General features: G+C 39.7%; 1 protein-coding gene across 4 annotated transcripts in view; it reads right to left on the reverse strand.

Annotated features, from left to right (window-relative positions):
- The window catches only part of FAM13B (family with sequence similarity 13 member B), a 51789-nt gene extending 34477 nt beyond the window's left edge, over positions 1–17312 (reverse strand). For 2 of the 4 annotated variants that reach the window (XM_076350170.1, XM_076350166.1), the window contains exons 1-5: positions 17170–17311; positions 6090–6256; positions 4912–5102; positions 4239–4451; positions 34–211 (exon numbers count right to left, since the gene is read on the reverse strand). In XM_076350170.1, coding sequence (XP_076206285.1) covers positions 34–211; positions 4239–4451; positions 4912–5068 — 548 coding nt within the window. In that variant the 5' untranslated portion in view covers positions 5069–5102; positions 6090–6256; positions 17170–17311. Of the gene's footprint in view, positions 1–33; positions 212–4238; positions 4452–4911; positions 5103–6089; positions 6257–7577; positions 7700–17169 lie in introns of all 4 variants that reach the window. The other 2 variants (XM_076350167.1, XM_076350171.1) reach the window with 2 other exon arrangements.
- Between the last annotated feature and the right edge of the window lie 1896 nt (positions 17313–19208).

Here is a 19208-nt window from a genome sequence, read left to right on the forward strand (position 1 = left end):
AAAACACTACATGAACTTTTATAACTAACTTACTGAAAAACATCCGGGCCAAAGACTGCAGCTAAAGAACTTGCCGACCAAATTTCTTCATGATGCGATGCTACATTAGCTAAAAATTTACACAGAAACTTTAACAAACTGTAATTAACAGGTGGAAGCTGCTGCAAGAGGAACCTCAACTTTCTTCCAAATTCATCTTCATTATTATAATCTGAAAAATGCAATAAAAATATTTTAATCGCAGAAATAAAATATCTGCTTTTTCACATTTGATATTGATCAACTTTTTGACCCTGACAACAATTACTTACTTCTGAAGTACAACTAATCTGGTCAGACCACAGCCTAAAATGTCAGAATTTGACTTGCATTTGTTTGGTCTGAGATTCTCATACTGAATTTCTCCATGGAAAAAGGAAAAAAAAAAAACCACCCCAAACCCAAAAACTGAAGCATCCAGCCCACATATCTGAAGGGTATTTACAGTGGTAGTACTTCACAACAATCTGTCTGTCCCAGCACCTCATCCTCCCATTTCAGTCTCTTCCTCTCTGATCTTTCCAAGAGAGGCTGTTAACTCATATCCTATCCCATCACTCTTCTTCAATGATGTCAGAGGTTTGGAGGGATGGTGAAGAGGTAGGGGAACATAACAAAAAAAAAAAACACCCCTCCCCAGCCTTGTTTCCATAGCACAGTACCATCAGATTACTCTCCCTAATGATACATTAAACTATACATTTAATTTCTTTTATGAAGCAGCAATTGATAACCTAAACCAATGATTTCCACCATATTCTCCTCTGCAAGTCCAATCAGTAGTTTTCAGCATGTTTTCCCCGATTAATGCTCACTCAAATTTCTGATTACATAGGGCTAGCTCCTCCGTATCCTTTCATTTTATCACTGTTGCATAACAATTGCTTTGCAGAGAGCTCTAGAGACAGCAACAGCTCCAGAGACAGCAAGCTAACTTAAAAGCTAGTTAAATTCTCCCCGTTTCAGACAAGTTACTTTGACACTTTTTCCTCTACAAGCATCCCATTCTCAACACTCTACTTCCTTTTATACTACTTAACTGATGAATACAAGCAATCTCAGTGCAATCATCTTAACACATACTTAGCTTGAGGCTCGCTGATTCAATTTCAGACCTGAAAAAGGGTCACCATAAAACTTCCTCATTCTCACCCCACATTTAACTCTATCCTTCATCAAAATATCTCCCCATAAATCTCATTTGTTACGTTATCAGCCTTACAGGCAACAAGGTTCAAAGAGCTTACAATTGTTTGTACCTAACAGAGAAAGTCCATATAAAGGAAAAGAAGCATCAGGAAAGCAAAAGGGGAGAAAAATTGATACTAACAGGCCTCCCCTTCTTTCTCAGACATTTGAAAACTCTCCTCAGACCAGTTAGATAGGGAAAAGGATGTTTGAAGATGATGAGCAGTCACTCTGCCTCTCTTGATGAGAGAGCTGAGACATCCTAGTCCTTAATATCACATCAAAGTAGTGAGTAAATTCCCTGTTGTGTATGTATAGTAATACCAAACAGTAACTGTGCAGGACTTCATTTGCTCGGAGTCAACATCTCCAGTATTTGAATAGAGGTAACCAGGCACAGAAAAATAGTTCTCTCAACACAGTAACACAATAAAATGAATACATTATTGTTAGTTTTTACTCTAGAAATGCGTTTAGGAAACAGAATGGCAAAAGAGAACTTAAAAAAAATACTTTCACAAAGCAGACCTTCAAAAAGAAAGAGAGCAAGAGAGAGAAGGGATAGTCAGACCACCTTGCACATACACAGATAGATGTTTTGTCTAACCAATCGGTCCCAAAATTTAGGTTCTAAACAGCCAGAGACCTGAAGTGAGAACGTTCTTACCTGTAAATGAAGTTCTCTGACAATAAGCCACGGATACACACTTCTGGGACACATGGCCTAGCGCATTGGGGTCAAATTCACACTTCAATTACTGAAATCACTTGCCTTTGAGGAACCACCATTAGGCCTGCACGGAACAAGCCTCAAGAGATGTATATAGGCCACACCTTGTTGTATAACTAAGTTGTTTTGAGAACTAAGCTTAACCTAATGATACAGAAGGCCTGCTAAAGAGGGAAAATACCAGAAGTAACATACGGATCCAAAATTATTACCACCTTCTGCATTTCTGTTGTCAACTCCTCTGCCTAAAATGCAGCTGATATTGTAATTATGGAAACTGAGATATGTCTATCAGACAGTCAAAATGCCAAAAGCCAAAGCCTGAGTAGAGGAAACCAAAACTCTAATTCTAGTACCAGGAAACAACATTTAAAGGTTTACGTGTTTTGATTTCCTTGTTACAGGTAACTTTAAATCTTTATGAAATCACTTTATTTTACACTTAAAAAAAAAGACAGTAAAGACAATAAGCTGTAAGTTTAAGAAAGTTTCTCTGTAAATTTAACAAAATGGAACTAAATGGGGACTTGAGCTGTTCTTCAGCGTGTTTTTCTCAAAACAACCCATACGTAAATCCTTCCACAGTCATCTATTCAAAGATGGAAAAACCCCAATTTTCACACTATATTTATAAGTCATAGAAGGGAATTACACCGTCACACCAAGTGAATATACCTCAATCCCGTTTCCAGTCCTGACAGATAACATTGCAAATCAAGGTGCATAGCAGTATTAGCTGAGCAACCAGCAGCATTCTGCATTACTGTCTTAACAATCCTTTTGTTATTTATCATCTTTTTCAGGAAAAAAACAAAAACAAAAACACCCCAAACCCCAAACAACAGTTTACTAGCTACTTAGGTCCAACGAACCATGACATTAGCAACACAAACCATATAGCTGATATATCATTAATGAAATTCCCTATCCACTTCAGTTTCCCATTACTGCACAGGACAAACAAACAAACAGAACTTCAGCCTTAACAAGCTTCTCTGGTCAGTAGCTTCCAAAAACTGTTTCGAGCACAAGACTATTTAGTGCCTCACACATCAGTGTTCAGCCTCTGCTGACCAGCTATCCAGATAACCACACCACATTCAAAATTTCAGGATATAAAGGCTACCAAGGGAGGAAAATGAAGGAGCTTCACACTGCTGCAGATGACCCTCCAGTTCAGCACTTGGTAAATATAGCGTAACAGCATATGAAAACTATGCTATATCACTCATCCTACAAACCAATTCCCACTCTGAACAAACAGGGATATCACGAGGGTTATCAAGTTCTCATCAGGAATAAACTCAACAACAGAAAATTAAATCAAACAAAAATGTGCATCTTACAAAGCAAAACAAGCCCAACACTTGGAGAGAAGTACAAACCGACACTGGAAAATGAGTAACACTCCTGAAGAGCGACAACCAGCAAAACCATCAGTTATGTCACAGGGTGCAGAACTCCGACACCAACATACCCTTGAAGGACATTACTAATGTAGTGCTACAAGACAAGTGGTTTTACTAGTCAAGTTATGAATCAACTCCAACACTACTCAACACAGCAGAGGCCAAAAGACCCAGGAGAGTGGATACAGATAGACAAGTTGGGAATTGGTAAGGAAAATACTGTGCCAGCATATGGGTGTCAATTTGAAAGGGCAAGGTTTTGCAGTATATGAAAAAACATACTTAGCAACAACAATATGCTGATGACAGGTTTGTTGGGGCTTTTTTCCCCTCCTACAAATGAACTTTAAACTGAAAAAAATCCACAGTGGGAGAGCAAATATGACATGAGTATAGGGCTTGAGATCTCTTCTCTAGTACACAAGAGCTTTAAGTGCCATGAAAGCATAGGCAGAGTAAGTGAAATTCAGAGGAAATAAGAGAAAAACAGACAAAAGCATTCCCTGGCACTTTTAAAGCATCAGTGGTGGGAAACTGTCAAATGACTTTGATTCCAGTGGCTTTGACCAGCATCCCAGTATTCACGCACAAGAACATGGAATATTCAGAACTAATCAGCACGATATGTGGCAGCTTCACTATTTTCCTGCATGATGGATAAACTGTGTCTTTGAACCCAGACTGAGTTTCCTAAAAAAGACCTATTTATTTGGATTTTGTGCTAAGAAAAGGTATATTTTAATGCCTCCTGATACACACATTATTACACAGAACACCAAAGACACCCCAGTGCCACTACCAATCTCAATTTAATACTGGTTTTCACTCTTAAAATAATAACATAAAAACGCTGAATCTAAAATAATTATTACCATGAGAAAGTTGCATCAAATGTATGTGCAGACTGCCTGGGATAACTGGCTCTGGAAGCTCTTGAAGAAAAAATCTAAGAAGGCTAATAGCTGAGGGTACATCTGCTTCTTTAACCAGGTCCACATCTTCTCCGTTATCATATCGTTGCCGAAGCCACTCCACTGTCTCAGCATTCCCATTGACTTGAAAAAGTCCTTCTTGTTCCAGACCCCCTGAGTTAGAAAGAAGTTGCAGAAATAAACTTTTAGATCTAGTATGGACAAATATATCAGAAAATACTGATAATCAGATATGTACAATTCACATACTGAACAGAACACTTTCTGGACAACAGTTTTGCAAGACTTCCAGCAGTCCTTTTCCCAGCAAACACATTCTTATGCCCAGCTAACAATACAATAAGGTAAATGTTAGCAGTACCTAAACCACACCATTTCCTATGAAGTGCTCTGCTGAGCTGACTGCATTAGTGTTAGCTAGAAAACAGTGATAATCAAACATAACGGAAGAAGAAAGGAAGTATCACCAAAAAAAACCCCAAGAAACAACCAAATCCCATCCAATTAAATATAAGTAACTTCAGAAAACAAGTACTCTTCAAAAAAACCACTATCTTTTCTGTAAGAATAACAGCTAAATGTATTATTTAAAGTACAGCAAGATAATACATACCATGTTCCTCAATATAGTCCACGACATGGCGGACTATGAATGGAACCTCATTGTCTGGTTGCCCTTCTTGCTGCAGCTCATCAAGTGGAATTCCAAATATTTTGTTAGCAAGAACAGAGTTGCAGTTACTCAAGGAAGGGGAGGAGCTCTTCCTCATATCTTTTTGCAGCCAAAAATCAAAGCTGTCTTTTCTGTCAAATAAGAGGAATCAAAATGACAAATCATACTTCAGTGTACGCTGTTGAATGCATTGATCTGTAACACCATGTTTTAATTACCTAATGCAAATACTCTCCAGTCTCTCTCAATCAGTTCACTGATTTAATGAAAAGTTCTGTAATGATTCCAAATACAGCTAACTAGATAAATGACTATTACTGAGGTGTTCTGTGCAATCCTCAACAGAGGACCGAGAAGAACATATATAGCAGCAAAGGAAATTCAGAAAATTCTAGTTACAACATTGTTACGTAAGTTCGAAGGTACTTTGGGAGAGCTAGATTCTTCAGTACATTTTCTGACAGCATTTATCAGTAAGGCGTTGAAAATCCAACACAAAAGCCTCTCAAGAGGAAATGAAACTAATGGATCATACCAAACCAAAACCCCAAGTTTTAGTTACATGAAATGATTAAGCATTTTGTGATACACAACTGCTCTGCAATCAACTTCTAATATATATTTGGCATTTTCTGGTCTACACAATAAAGCTTTCAACACCGGCATCAAATTAAAAATTTTACTAAACATAAAACCCCCAAAACTAGTTTCTAGATGCTCAGTGATACCATTCTTCCTATCATGCAAAAGCTCAAGCTTTACTTGCAAGTCTTCGCTTGATAAAGGACCTAGAGAGATAACAAAGGTATTACCAAAGGCCGTGTAAGTCACTCAGTTAAACTGTTACCCTGTCAAAACCAAAATATTTCTTCCAGCAAAGAAAAAATTGTCTTTTCAAAATAAATAATAAAAAAGAAAACATACTTGCTTAAATGCAAGCAAGCGCTTTCATAGAGGATGACACATAGAACATGAAGTACATACTGTTAATCAAAGCACTGCAACCAAACTTAATTCTCTGTTTACTAATGGGTTGATAAATTCTAATAGATTAGACATACTGAAATCCATACTACTTTTTTCTTTATAGCCCAAGTAAAGTAGTTTAAGAAACCTACCTCAGAGTACTTAAACAGCCGAGTTTGAAAAACGTTTTCTGCGCCAGCTGCCCTCACTGACCAAGCATTCTTTTGTCATTTATGGTTGTTTAAGATTATGGCAAAAGATCAGCCTGTAGTTCCTCATTGAAGAATAGCAGAACTCGATCAGTACTTCAGCAGTTAATCTGAAAATATGGAAAATATTATTAGACCATAAAGTTTTCAACAGTTTTAAACTCAGTCACAAGTCTAAACATCATGTTTGAGGAATTCTCCTTGTCAAATCATCAGTTTCTTGTTCTGAACAAGAAAGCATAATGACCACATTAGCATGGCTCAGGGGAGAGCACGCAAAAAAGCAAATCCCTTTTTCACCTAGGAGTTAACCAAACTTAAAGCGAAGGTTAGCATGGGAAACCTAAGCCTTAACAATTATGAAATAATTTTCAGACTCATTCATTCTTCTTCCAAAGAATCACAAAGGGCTAAGTAGGTTAGACATAAGTGTTTTATAGTACCTACCATACTAAAACATTTAATGGCTATAAAATTTTTAGAAGGATTAAACACACCATCTTTAAATGGCATGACCAAAAACAAAGTCCTAACTAAGGAACATAGAGAGTCAACCAGTTTTCAGTGGTACAAGATCATCTTTTCTAGAAAGTTGATTATGTGTCTTAACTGCCACTTCAAAGTCCAAGTGATCATCAGATCTGGATACAGGAAGCATCCCTCCCCCTAGAACCACCCACACTTTTGCCACCTTTTAGAATCCCAGTTATCTGGACATTTTTCAGGTTCTCAGCTCTCAAAATAGCTACGAACCACAGCAATAGCCTTTTTGGTTTTTGGTGGTACTAAAAATTTAAATTGCAGCTTCACGACACAGTGGAGCTGATTTCATGTCTAGATACAGTCAAAGGGTCATCTCAGTCCCTTGACCTCACCCATTACCTGTTCTAATTAAACTCAAGCAACTGGAACTGGGCAAAACTAGCTTGCGACATACACAAACACAACACACATCACCAAAACTAGACAATAAAAAGGCCTTCCCTGGCTTCAAAGTATATGTACTGAAACTTTCTGTTTCATAATTGGAGATCAATACGAGAATTCAGCTGATGGACTTGAGGAAGTACCTTCCCTCTCTTTGTTCCCCCACATTGGCTCTTGCTTCTATTCCATGTCAGAACAAATCAACTTCATCTTCACTTTCAAAGTCCTGACAACCTACTACTCTCATTTCAGTACCAAAATGCCAGTCCATTCATTAGCCTATGACACCAGGAATTCAGAGTCCTTCCAATAGTTTGAATAAATAACGTTTTCCTGCTCCCAATCCTCCCCAAACTGCACCCATGTGTTAAGGGAGCTGGCCATAAGCTCTATACAAGACTGCTCCATCCTCCTCAAAATTTTCTTGCGCTGAGGCCTAGAGGAAAAAGTATTTCGGGCTTAAAAGTGTTTAAATCTTTGCTTACTGATGTAAGGAATACTGACCAATATTCTTTCCTGTTCTTTGTCATCTGTCTCTATCTATTGTCTTGTATTACACACAGGTTGTAAATCTGTTACGTGTCTCGCCAAGTGGATCCCAGTCTGAGATCAGGACTCCAGGTGAGCTGACAACAGAAAATGAAGGGTTATATTCCAGTCAACAGGCTTTTTTTTTTCTTTTCTTTTTAACCAAACATGTTCAAATCTGTCATTGTGTATTCTTGGTTACTAAAAGATCCTGCCAGATTTCAACAGTGAAGCAGTCACAATCCATGACTCTCCTGTAATTTATGAAAACACTGCCCAGCCATTTTTCTTATTCTTTTGGTATATTGATAGTCAACATAATCTTAGCATGCGAGTAGATTTCAATCAATCCCAATGTATCATGCAATTTTTAAAATATGATGATGCACACAGTCTATTTTCTCAAGTTCTACCAAGGTCAACCTATCCACAATGAACCAGAAAGACTCATGTTAGCCAACTGTGGGGTTAATGGCAGGTGAGAAAAAAATCTTTGACGGATCTGCCACAATGCTTCAGGCTGCCTTGCTAAAACAAACAAACAAACAAACATCACCTAATAAAAAGAGCAAATTAGAAGCCAACAATTCTTTATAATTCAGCACCAAATGAACAATCTTGAGGTCCAGCTTTCTTAGCAAAGATAACTTTGTGCTTAGTTAGCTGACATAAAAGCATAGCCATTTTTACCAGGCGCTGCAGACAAATAGGCTACCTGAATATTAATTTCATTCAGGAGACATGAAAAAAAGAAAAAAGACAGACTTCTATTTCAACTAGCTTGGCAATGTAACAATGAAGTTGAAACAGCCTGGTTGTCTCATTGTTAGAGCAAAACCAGATTTACAACCCAAGCCTATACTTTAAACAAAGTTTTGTATGGCTTATCATCACCTAGAAGAATTAGCGAAAGTCCAATTTTCACCCGCTCAGAGGCACACATCCTTATGTACGCACACTTCAGTATATCATTATATGCACCAATTTCTTTTCAGAGCATTTAAGTCTTTCACCTTTTAGGCTTCAGTGTAATCTTCACCAGCTGTGATACTATGCATCTGATATTTACCAAGTCTAGAAAAAGCTAGAAACCTTAAAAAGTTATCTGACTTGCAGCGAGTTTTATTTCCTGTTATTTCCAACGTTGTAAAACTGAAGGATAGGCTCAGAAACTGTTAATATTGTATCTCCACTTTTTACACTGACCAACAGCTTTCCCACTTGCCCTCCCTTGACCCAGGACATACACCACTTCAATGCAGTCACGTATGAAAACTAGGACAAGATATATAACCTTCAGAATTATTTCTAGAGTCTTTTACAAATACTAAGCAATACTGTGGGGTTTTTTAATTTTTTTTTGCCATGATCAAACATCTCAGAAAACAGGAGCTGATCCATTCAGTCAACTATTCCAACTTCTGTCCATATTATCCTGACCCTTTTGAACATGTGCTCCCCCCTCCCAATTTCACAACCTACATGCTTCACAAGTCCTATCAAGAGAAACACAATAATAAAAAAAAACAAAACAAAAACCAACTAGCTTGTGCTTTATTATAAATATTCTGGTTGCATCTCTCTCAATCTACCTCCCCCCTTTGTTACTACAAACATTTACAAAGACCCCCTAAGCTACAATAACATTCTACAAAACTCAACTACAGAAAACTAAAAAATACACCTTATTGTGACCACATATTACACCAAAATTTTACAAGAGGCTGAAAAAAACCCCATACTTTGTCCTATGCAACATCTTGAGCCCAAGCATCTTAAATGAGGGTAAAACACCGAATCTCATTCTGTATTGTGTATTTCAGTGATCTCATCTGTTATTAAAAAAAATGTCTCTTCTTTGGGGTTTTTTGGGGGGCTTTTGTTGTTTGTTTTTTTTTTTTTTTTTTTTTAAAAAGGCAAGTACTTCATAGAGTCTGCTGGGAAAACTGCACCACGAGTTTCATTTTGCCATCATAATAGCATTCACTTATCTTGGCAACTAAAGAAGTATTCACACCCACATATGAAATGCCACTAAAGAAAACACAGAATACACAGCTAACTTAATATTTGAGGAATACATATGAAAGTTTAGACTTAAATTTAGTTCAGCTTTTACACTACTAGCTGAACTACAAATCTATGGGTGTCATTTTAAATTAAAGTCCTCAGGACTCCACCACCTTTCCTCAGGACTCCACCACCTTTCCTTAAAACAAAGGAACTAAACAACAAGAAGTAAAAACAAAATAAACAAAAAAGGCTACAAACTTAAACTATGCCATAGGAATGAAAACATTAATTCCGCGTGTAGAATTTCTGCCACAAGTCTCAACTATTTAAGCAATTCTTTTATTTGCTTGTTCTATCTAGCAAGAAATTCATATCGCCTGGGAATCCAAAAGCGAAGCTAACGGTGACTGCTGTTCTGCTCTATTTTTAATATATTGTTTTGTGGGATTAGCAGACATCATCAGTGATTTTTTTGTAACATATGAAAAGTAAAAACTAAATATAAGATTTTTAGATAGGAAAAAAAAAGTGTTAAAAGGCAACAAAATTGCTTATCCCTACTGCTCAGGAAACACACCTCAAGTTTAGACTTTGGCTTTTTAGTCCGCAGTGCTGTTATCTTGTGAGCCACCCACATGCCTGCACACGGGGTCCTAACAGAACACGTACACATCCTCCAGTACACAGAGGATCAATGCTCATCTTCTGCAATACAAGGAGGTTTATTTACAAATAAAATTCCACAAAAACATTAAGGTGTCTCAAAAAATTAGGTTTTAATTTCGTACTCTATATTTGATAAATAAAAAGAATGTATTATGTTACTTATGTGACTTATAACTAGACAAAATCTGTGATGTCCCTCTAGATGCATATAGTAAACATACTTTTAAATCCAAATAAAGAATTAATTTTTTTAGCTAAGTTTGAAATGTTCAAAGTTGTAACTGATTTTAAGAATTTCAAAATGATGGCCTAGACTTATGACACAGATTCCAACTTGGAATCACAGAAACTTTCCTATGTAATGACATCATCCAGAGCCAGCTGCCAGGTGTGAGCATGAGCAAGGCTTGCCTAGGAAACACCTGTGTACCAGCTCGCTGTAGAACATACAGCCCCATTTGACAACCGCTGTACTACGCACCGTTTAATTTATGTTTTTTTAAAAAATGGCAACCAGGACTCTTCTCTTTGCTCTTAAGTTTTATCACGATAAAAGGAAACTTTTTTTTTTTAATGTAATATCATGATCATAACAACCGACACTAATTGATGATTTTTATGCCATTTGTATACTCAAATTACTGCTAGCATTCCCAATGGATGAAATGCTTTTGGGCAAAAGAACCTTTGTTCATCTGATTTTCAGCTTTCATTCAGCTAACAAGTAAAAATAGAGTATTTTGCTCATTTGAATTAATCCAGTCAAAATTGAAAAGATGGCCAGGTTGGGGCAGGGGGGACAGCTTTGAGGAAAATAAAAAACCCAAAAACTGAAAAAAACCCAAACAAACCCCCACCACAAGCTTTAAGCAAACAAACAGAACACTACCACAAACTCAGGACACAGAAAAGGAAAAGCGATACTCATCTCAAGAGCATAGTTAAAAGCATGAAGAGCTGTGCAAGTGCTTGAATATGAAGAGATACAGAATATCCTCCATGTAAAAAGAATAATCAATTTTAAAGCTACATTTAAGTACTCATTAATATATTTGAGTAGTCAAAACAAAAATTATTTAAAGAAAGAAGTTTTAAAACCAGCAAGATTAGCTTAATATAGATTCTTAAAGCAAGGTTTCCTCTCTTTGACTGTCAGTGAAATCAGCTATTGAAAGGCATTTTAGTCAAAAGTGTGGATTGGCAAATCAGACAATTGAGCTCAGTTATTATTTTAAATTTAACAAGCTGGTCTTCTTAAGAATACATTCCCCATCCCCATAAAGGCATAGTGTTTTAAAATAAGTATAACTACAGAATTTAACTTGCAGTGTTGATGGAAACCATGTTAGAATAAACGTCTTTTCAAGCAGATGCAACTTTCCTGCTCCCCTCATTTCTCAGTACAGTTATTAACTCTTCACTGACATGTTTGCTTTCTCATTAAATAGGAATCAAAAGGAAACAGACTTGTTGCAGTTTGGCACATGATCACAAAAGGAGTCAGAAGAAGCACACACCACCAGCTCTTTAATTAATAAGCTCACTACTTGCACGTATGTGCCTTCACATGTGTACTCACACACACAACCTCAACTAAATTAACCGAAATTCTCCATCATCTGCCACTAGCACTTCTGAGATAGCCTCAGAAAATACTCGACTGACAAAATACTGGTTATACCAACAAAGCAAATAAAAGCACAAAAAATACCACATCAGATTCAGTAGAATGCAATTGTAATGCAATTTTTGTCTCCTGGAAATGCAGTAGCAAGCCTTCTAATTTACAAACTAGAACAATTCAAATTAAGCCTTTACGTCCTTACCATGGAAGAAAGCAACAAAACAACTCATGAAAGCTCCTCTGAAAAAGATATTACTAAAATTGGTAGAATTTTGGATTCTATTTTTAAAGCTTACAAGCCAAGAAACCATACTATTGATCAGTATTTGTTTTCCAGTCATTAAAGCTTAGTCTACAATTTCAGGTGACAGAACTTGATGACACTTTCTCTGAAAAAGCCCATCAAATACAGATCTTCACGAGGCATATCCAATGTCCAGAAAAATGGACAGGCTTCAGTTAGACTAAATGCAAAATTTAGGGGAAAAAACCTACAAAACTTCAAATTTTAAGAAGCAAATTAAGTGTTTAGCAACTGTATTGCAATAACATTAGTAAAGCCTCAAATACAGTGACTGATTTAAGCAACATTCCAAAAAATTTTGCATTTTAAAAGAGCACGCTGAGAGATCACCAAAATCTCTTAGCTGATTTTCAAGTGTTTTGATATGCAAAGATAACATTTTATATTCACTTACTAGATAAAATCCAAAGGCTTTTTAACAGCATTACAGCAACTCATAATCCTTCTACAACTGTACTGTAGCAAGAGGAATTAAATAAAACCATCAGCGATACCAGAAAAAAAGTAGATGTTTGCTCACTGCTTCACACCCACCACTGAACACTGCCAGATTTGCTCTCAGCTGCTGCTGCCAATGCACATGTGCAGAATTATAAAGAAACTTCCTGCTCGCACAGATCCCATCACATTCTTAACAACAGTAGTTAATAAATAAAAAGGCTTTTGTATCTTGTATAACAGCTAATTATATTCATCCTACTTGCCTCCCCCCAAAGTAAAGCTGTACTCCACCAACCACACACGTATAACTGCCACCACAGCAGATAATACAGAACTTAAGTGCAATGGCATTATAGAAGTACAGTAAAGTAACAGACAGGAAGAAACTATCAGTAAAATTATGCAACTTGAGAGGTTCATGTTATAAAACCAAAGCAGTTTAACAATTGTCACTGCTGTTAAGACAGACTTTGGAACAGAAGTCAAGCTACCTCAGAGACACCAAAAAAGCAAACTATAAATATATAATGCACTTAATTTATTATACATAAGTTATCCTATTACATACATTTATCATCAGCTTGTTTCTCCCCTCCCAAACAGGTAGGCAGAAATACACATTGGAACTCAAAACATTACAAAATGTAATACACAGCCCATTCGCTATAGAAACACTGCCTCTGTCATAACCACAACCACGTGCCACCAAAATAAAGGACAGTCTTAGCATCCCCACTGAAGGAGTAAGGCATTTCAATGAAGAGTTCAATTCTGGAGCAACGGCTCTTTGAATTGAGGGAGGGGGGGCGGGGGGAAGGAGAGGACTGCTAATGAGGTCTCCTCCACAATCAATTCTTGTCACAACTTGATCATGACCAAATCTGAAGATACCACCAGAAATCACAAGGTTAGAAATTACATTGCAGACTAAAATTAAGTAACCTGATTACATTAAAAGAGTGACAAGACAACAAAAGATTTAATGAAATGTGAAGTTCAGCAAAAAGGGGAAAAAACCTTTCAAATACACACGCTTAAAAAAAGAGTATAAAGGAAGAAAGAACCACATTCATAAGATTCCAGCTCTCATCGTTTCAATTTTGTCCAAGTATTATTATCCTCCACAGCTGAGCACAAATTTTAATCCTGAACACACTGCAGGGAACACTGAACAGAAGAGACGTATGAAGAGAGCAGCTAGGGAGACTGGAACCTGGACAATCGGTTCAGGGTTCCCACCAGATACTCTGTTCTGATCGAGCAGCTGCCCCACCCAAATGTCCTTACAAATGTCCAGACAGTGAAGAAAATAAACAATTTAAACCTCTCAGTATAAAACAGCCTCTGCAACCACAGTCTTTGTTACAAGCTGTTTGAACGCAAACATAATGCAGTATCTATTTTAAGCTCAAGTTTGTCGTATTTTTCTTCTTTTAAGACAAATACACAGGATATGGTTTCTCACCTGTGAATGTGTGAAACTTTAAGAGCAGAATTGTTACTATCACAACAGAACTATTCATTTCACTATAATCAGAACATGGTCCTAGATCCAGCTGCAAAACATTACCCATTTCTTGTACTGAATGACTCCACCCATATGTTGCAAACATAACAGGTTTTCAGCACCGCAATCACCTTCTAAACTATGTTTTTTAAGACTTCAAAACAAATCAGCTCTACAAAAAAAAAAAAAGCCCAGTAGTAGATGCAGTAACAAATACATTATCTTTTAGGCTGTAAGAATACACAGAATTCATCTGAATTGACTGAACTTTCACAAATCCCAACAGTTGGCTATGAAGCCAGTACAAAACTACAAAGCCAAATCTGAATTTACTAGAGCGCTGAGACAGCTAGTCATTATTCCCAAACAAAGTTTTTGCAGGTAAAATTTGTAACTTACAGAAAATAATAGTCAGCAAGAGACTCAAAAATGAATTGTCCAATTTCATTAACTTTCCAGGGAGCAATGCAAAATTCTTGTATTCTCTGCCTGAATACAATTTTGACATGAGACATACAGCCTCTCTGCTGGATGACTGACATATCAGTCACTTTAAAAATTGCATGACAAGTAACAAATCTCCCTCTTTCAGAGCCCTTCATAGAGTATTTAAGATTCCTTCAATTCCCTATCTCCTCCTCAGATGTTTTGGATAAAGTGTTATTTTTTTGGTTCCTAAGTAACAGTCCTCCCATCTGAAATGACTAATAAATATATCACTGGGTCTGCGATACAAGAAAAAAAAAGTTAAAAGGTTTACCATCTTTCATCCTCACAGATCCAAATACTGAACTGCCCTGCAAGATGTCAATTCACATTCATCCCAATGGCTACGAGATTTTTGTTTTGTGTGCTAACACGGCAGCAAAAAATAATCTGGTGTTACGCACAGAATTTAAGGACAACTTGAAGGCATTCTCTTACCAACATCACTTCCTCTTCCTTAGAGCTGCAGCTTCTTTTGGGGGGAGGGAACCAAAACAACAACAAAAAAAATCCAAACTAAAAAAATCACCTCAGACTCAGCAGGTTTTACTCGCTTTCTAACAAGCCCTAGAAAAGGGCATCACTGCTGAGCTATAAACATTTGACCAGAGATCAAAAGGTTGAGTATTTGAAAAGGAAAAGAACACCACAAAAAGCCTTCACACACAGATAGCAGGGGGTTTCACAAAATTTAACCAATATCTGTTCCAAACGCATGGAATATTTCTTCAGCCTCACCTGCTTTTGCAAACATGCTGTTATGTACATTAGAAAAAAAAACTTCACTGCTTGCACAGGTCTCATATTATGAGCCACACATGACAAATGTTAAATTAAGTCTTTTAATGAGCTGTTAGAAAGTCCTCCAATGTTACAAGCAGCGCATACAGCAAGAGCCCAAACTGACTAAGACTGAGCAGATAAAAACTATCATTTGCCAAACTCAGATGTTTTGACATGTTGTCCATGTCAAAATTTGCAAGCATTAGAAATTACCAGGAGCTCCTCCTAGTCAACTTCTTTAAATATAACCATGAAACACTCTACTTGATTGATTTTTCTAAAATAATACTGTAAATTTCCAGTTTGATGCTTTCAAAACATTGAGATATTTGATTCATTATTGTAAGGTTGTCAAGACAAGGAAAGGATCCCTATGGTGCCAGACAATATACAAAATGCAGACAAAGCAGATAAAAATAAAGATTCTAAATACCTGCAAATCTATGCAACAAAGAGCACATAAAGCAATTTACTAGTAATGAGCAGTAAAAAAAAAAAAAAACAAGATAGAAAACAAACAGACTAACAAGACAGCTGAATTTGTTATAATATAGGCCAATAAACTAGCTTTCTCTTTTTTTTTTTTTTTTACACTGGCAGATTGAACTGCACAGAAGACAGAAAAACTTCAAACCTAAACGCTAATCCAGTTCAACAATTTATTCCAAAGTCACATACTAACTATTCCATCCCTGAGGACACTCAGGAAACACATGCCTGAAAAAAATAAACAACTGTGTAGGTTTTGATATATTCAGTTTCTTTTTTTTTAAACAGGCAAGAGTGATTAGCTGGTATTTACTTTCTTCATTCGTTACCTTTTTTCCGCCCTTGAGCCTGACAGCAGTAACAAATTTTGTAAAAATTTAAAAACGCAGCCAGACCAAGGAACTCGAGCGTGAGAGTTGTGTATTAAAAGTTCAAATTGCAGTGTTTGATTGCAGTTTTGTTGTTGTTGTTGGGGTTTGTTCCCCCCCCCCAAACCTGGAAGAAGTACCCTAACACTGGAGCATCTCATGTTAAAGCAACTTTTTGGTAGCGAGAAGTATTTACACTCAAACGTTTAAATCCCTAAGGGGCTTCCAAGAACAATGGGGACCCACACTGACAGATTCCTCAGAAGAGACATTTGGTCACAGGCTGGAACCTTAAGTCCATAAGCTAGCGTTCCTACTGCCAGCATTGCCTTCGTATCCACAGATTTAGTGGCCACCCTTCTTTAACTTCTAGAACCAACTTTGCCGGCAGGGAGCTGCTAGGCTAATACCGTCAGCGTGCCAAGTCCCATCGCAGGGGGGGATAAGGCCGATCCACCGTGGGAGGAGGGAACAGGCTGGGCAGACAACTCCGCTGGAAGAGCCAAGAAATCCCTGCTGGCTGTCAGGGCTGCCTCGACGGTCCTACCGACACAAGTGCAACCTGGGAAATGGACGCACCACTTGACAGCTCCCTTCGAGAGGCTCTAGCAACTTCTGCACCACACAGCCCTACAACGCGCCCGGCTCTGCCACCTCCGCTGCCCAGACGAGGAAGTTCCCGCGCCCCTTATCAGCGCTGGTCCCAGAAGGTTCCTGAAGCCTGAGGTGACGCCCTCCCTGCCCCACAAGCCGCCTCCAAAGGGGGGAGCCCGGGCCGGGCCGGGCCGCAGCCCGCCGTCCCCGCGGCAGAGGGGCGACCCCCGCTCGCCCCCCCCCCCCGGCCCGCGCAGCCCCGCACGCCGCGCATGCGCCCCGCAGACCCTCACCGTTGCCGGGTGACTCGCCCTCCCCGCCGTCCTCAGCACCAGCAGCAGGTTCCTCCGCCTCTTCCTACCCCGGGGGCCGGCGCGGGCCTCTCCTCGCCGCTCCGCTCTCCTCGCAGGCCTCCTCCCTCGGCCGCCGCCGCCCCCGCCGTCTGCCGCGGCCGCCGCGCTGCCGACCCGGGCGCCGTCCGTCCCCAGAGCCGCTCCGTCGCTCGAGCGCGCCTCCGCGAGCGGGGGGTCCCCAACGGTAGCGGCGGCAACTGGCGGAAGTGACGCGCTGACTGACAGGTGCAGCGCGCCCCCTCCCTCGGGGTCACGTGCTGCGGGGCGGGGAGGGGTCGCTGGTGGCGCCGCGGCGGGGCGGGGCGGCGCTGAGGGGAGCCGGCTGCCGCCGTTGGCGACGGCGCCCCTCGGGCTCGGCGGCGAGGCACCGCTGCGGCTGGCCCGCAGGCCCCGGGCGGGAAGAGCCGCCCGAGGCAGGGGGCTGGCGGCCGGGGACAGTTTGGCGGGCTGGCGCGGCCTGCCTCGGGCCGGTGGGGCCGCCGTCGCCGCCGTCCATTATGGCCCCGGGCTGCAGGGAGCCTCAACCGCTGCCGCGCCGCACGCGGGAGCAAGGAGCAGTGATCCAGGGATTAACTTTTTTCTCTTGTCCTCAACCTTCCAGTGACTCAGCCATCCGCTTGCCTCGGCGCGTACGGGCTCAGGGGTGCCAAGAGCGTGACCGTGGCCGTTAGTGTCACCGTGCAGGCTCCCGCTCCTCTACGGTTCTGCATTTCTCGTAACCATATTAAAATATTTCCTGTAAATTTTCTGAATTAAAGCGTCAAGAGCGATCACCCCCAAACATTTCCCAAGTGCAAATGCGCCAGAAGTAACGAAGTGCCCTTTGACAAAGAGCTAATGCATTTTGAAATACAAAATTTAGCACCCTTAAACTAAGTTAGCATAAGTTAGTGAGGAGATGCGAGCTTACACCAGAACTGTTAAAAGCCGTGCCTGACAGTCTGTGGTTCCCACATGCCACGTTGAAACTACAACAGCTTTTTCTGTCATGCAGTGCCAGCAGCCATTGGTGGTGGGTTTAATAAAGCGTTTAAGGAAATTTGGATTCAGTTAGTAAAAATCCTCCCGGGAAAAGCTTTTCTTCCCGTGAAAAACTGACAAAGAATATATGAAAGGAAAAAACCGGTAGAAGTAGGATGGGATTAATTGAAACTTCCGTATTGCCAATAGCTGGGAGGGTTTTGTTTCAGGTTTTCCAACATGGAGTCTACATTTTATATGGAGATACATTTATAAGACTCATTAAGAGGTTTTACATTTAGAATCCGAAGAAGAAGGGAGAGTCACAAGCCCACAGTAAATTAGCCTGGTTTCAATCAGATCTAAAACTATATTTTCCTGCTAGAAGATTTGGTATCATTAGGAGATAGATACAAAAACAACAAAATGTTTAGGGTCAGGGGAAGCGACCTCTCGGGAGATCTGCATTTGCTGTCGGTGTGCTTCCACAGCAGATTTCTCCACTTGAACAGCTAATAAAAGTTCCTCGCATCAGGATGAGGTTTCCGAATTTGTATTTTGTATACATAGCTGTGTTCTTTCTGATTCATTTAGCCTCATCAACAAAATAAAGATACTGAATCAGAACAAGCTGGCAATTTTGTTGATGAAACATGGGAGAGAGCGGACTCCAGCTGGCTCTTCAGCAGATACGTTGGCCAGTTGACAGGAATAAAACTGCAAGAAACCTGACGCAGAAAACACACGCGGCGAGAGGAGACAGACAGCAGAGGCAGGCAGGTAGGCAGGCGCTGCACAGCACCTGTTCACTGGTTTTGAGTCCAAGACGGTGTCTTCCCTCCTCTGAACTGGCTCCGAGTACGCCATTTTGTGCCAGCTTATCCGACCTCCTTTCAAATGCTTCCAACGTTCCTTGCAGGGGGCAGACATATGCAGTCCCAGGCTGCCATTTGAGTCTCTTCCGCTCACTTTGTGTTCTCGCTGCCTGTTTCTGAAAGGTTGAGGAGAACCTGGGAGTT

This window comes from Aptenodytes patagonicus, chromosome 12 (assembly GCF_965638725.1).
Source record: "Aptenodytes patagonicus chromosome 12, bAptPat1.pri.cur, whole genome shotgun sequence".
Classification (NCBI taxonomy): Eukaryota; Metazoa; Chordata; class Aves; order Sphenisciformes; family Spheniscidae; genus Aptenodytes; species Aptenodytes patagonicus.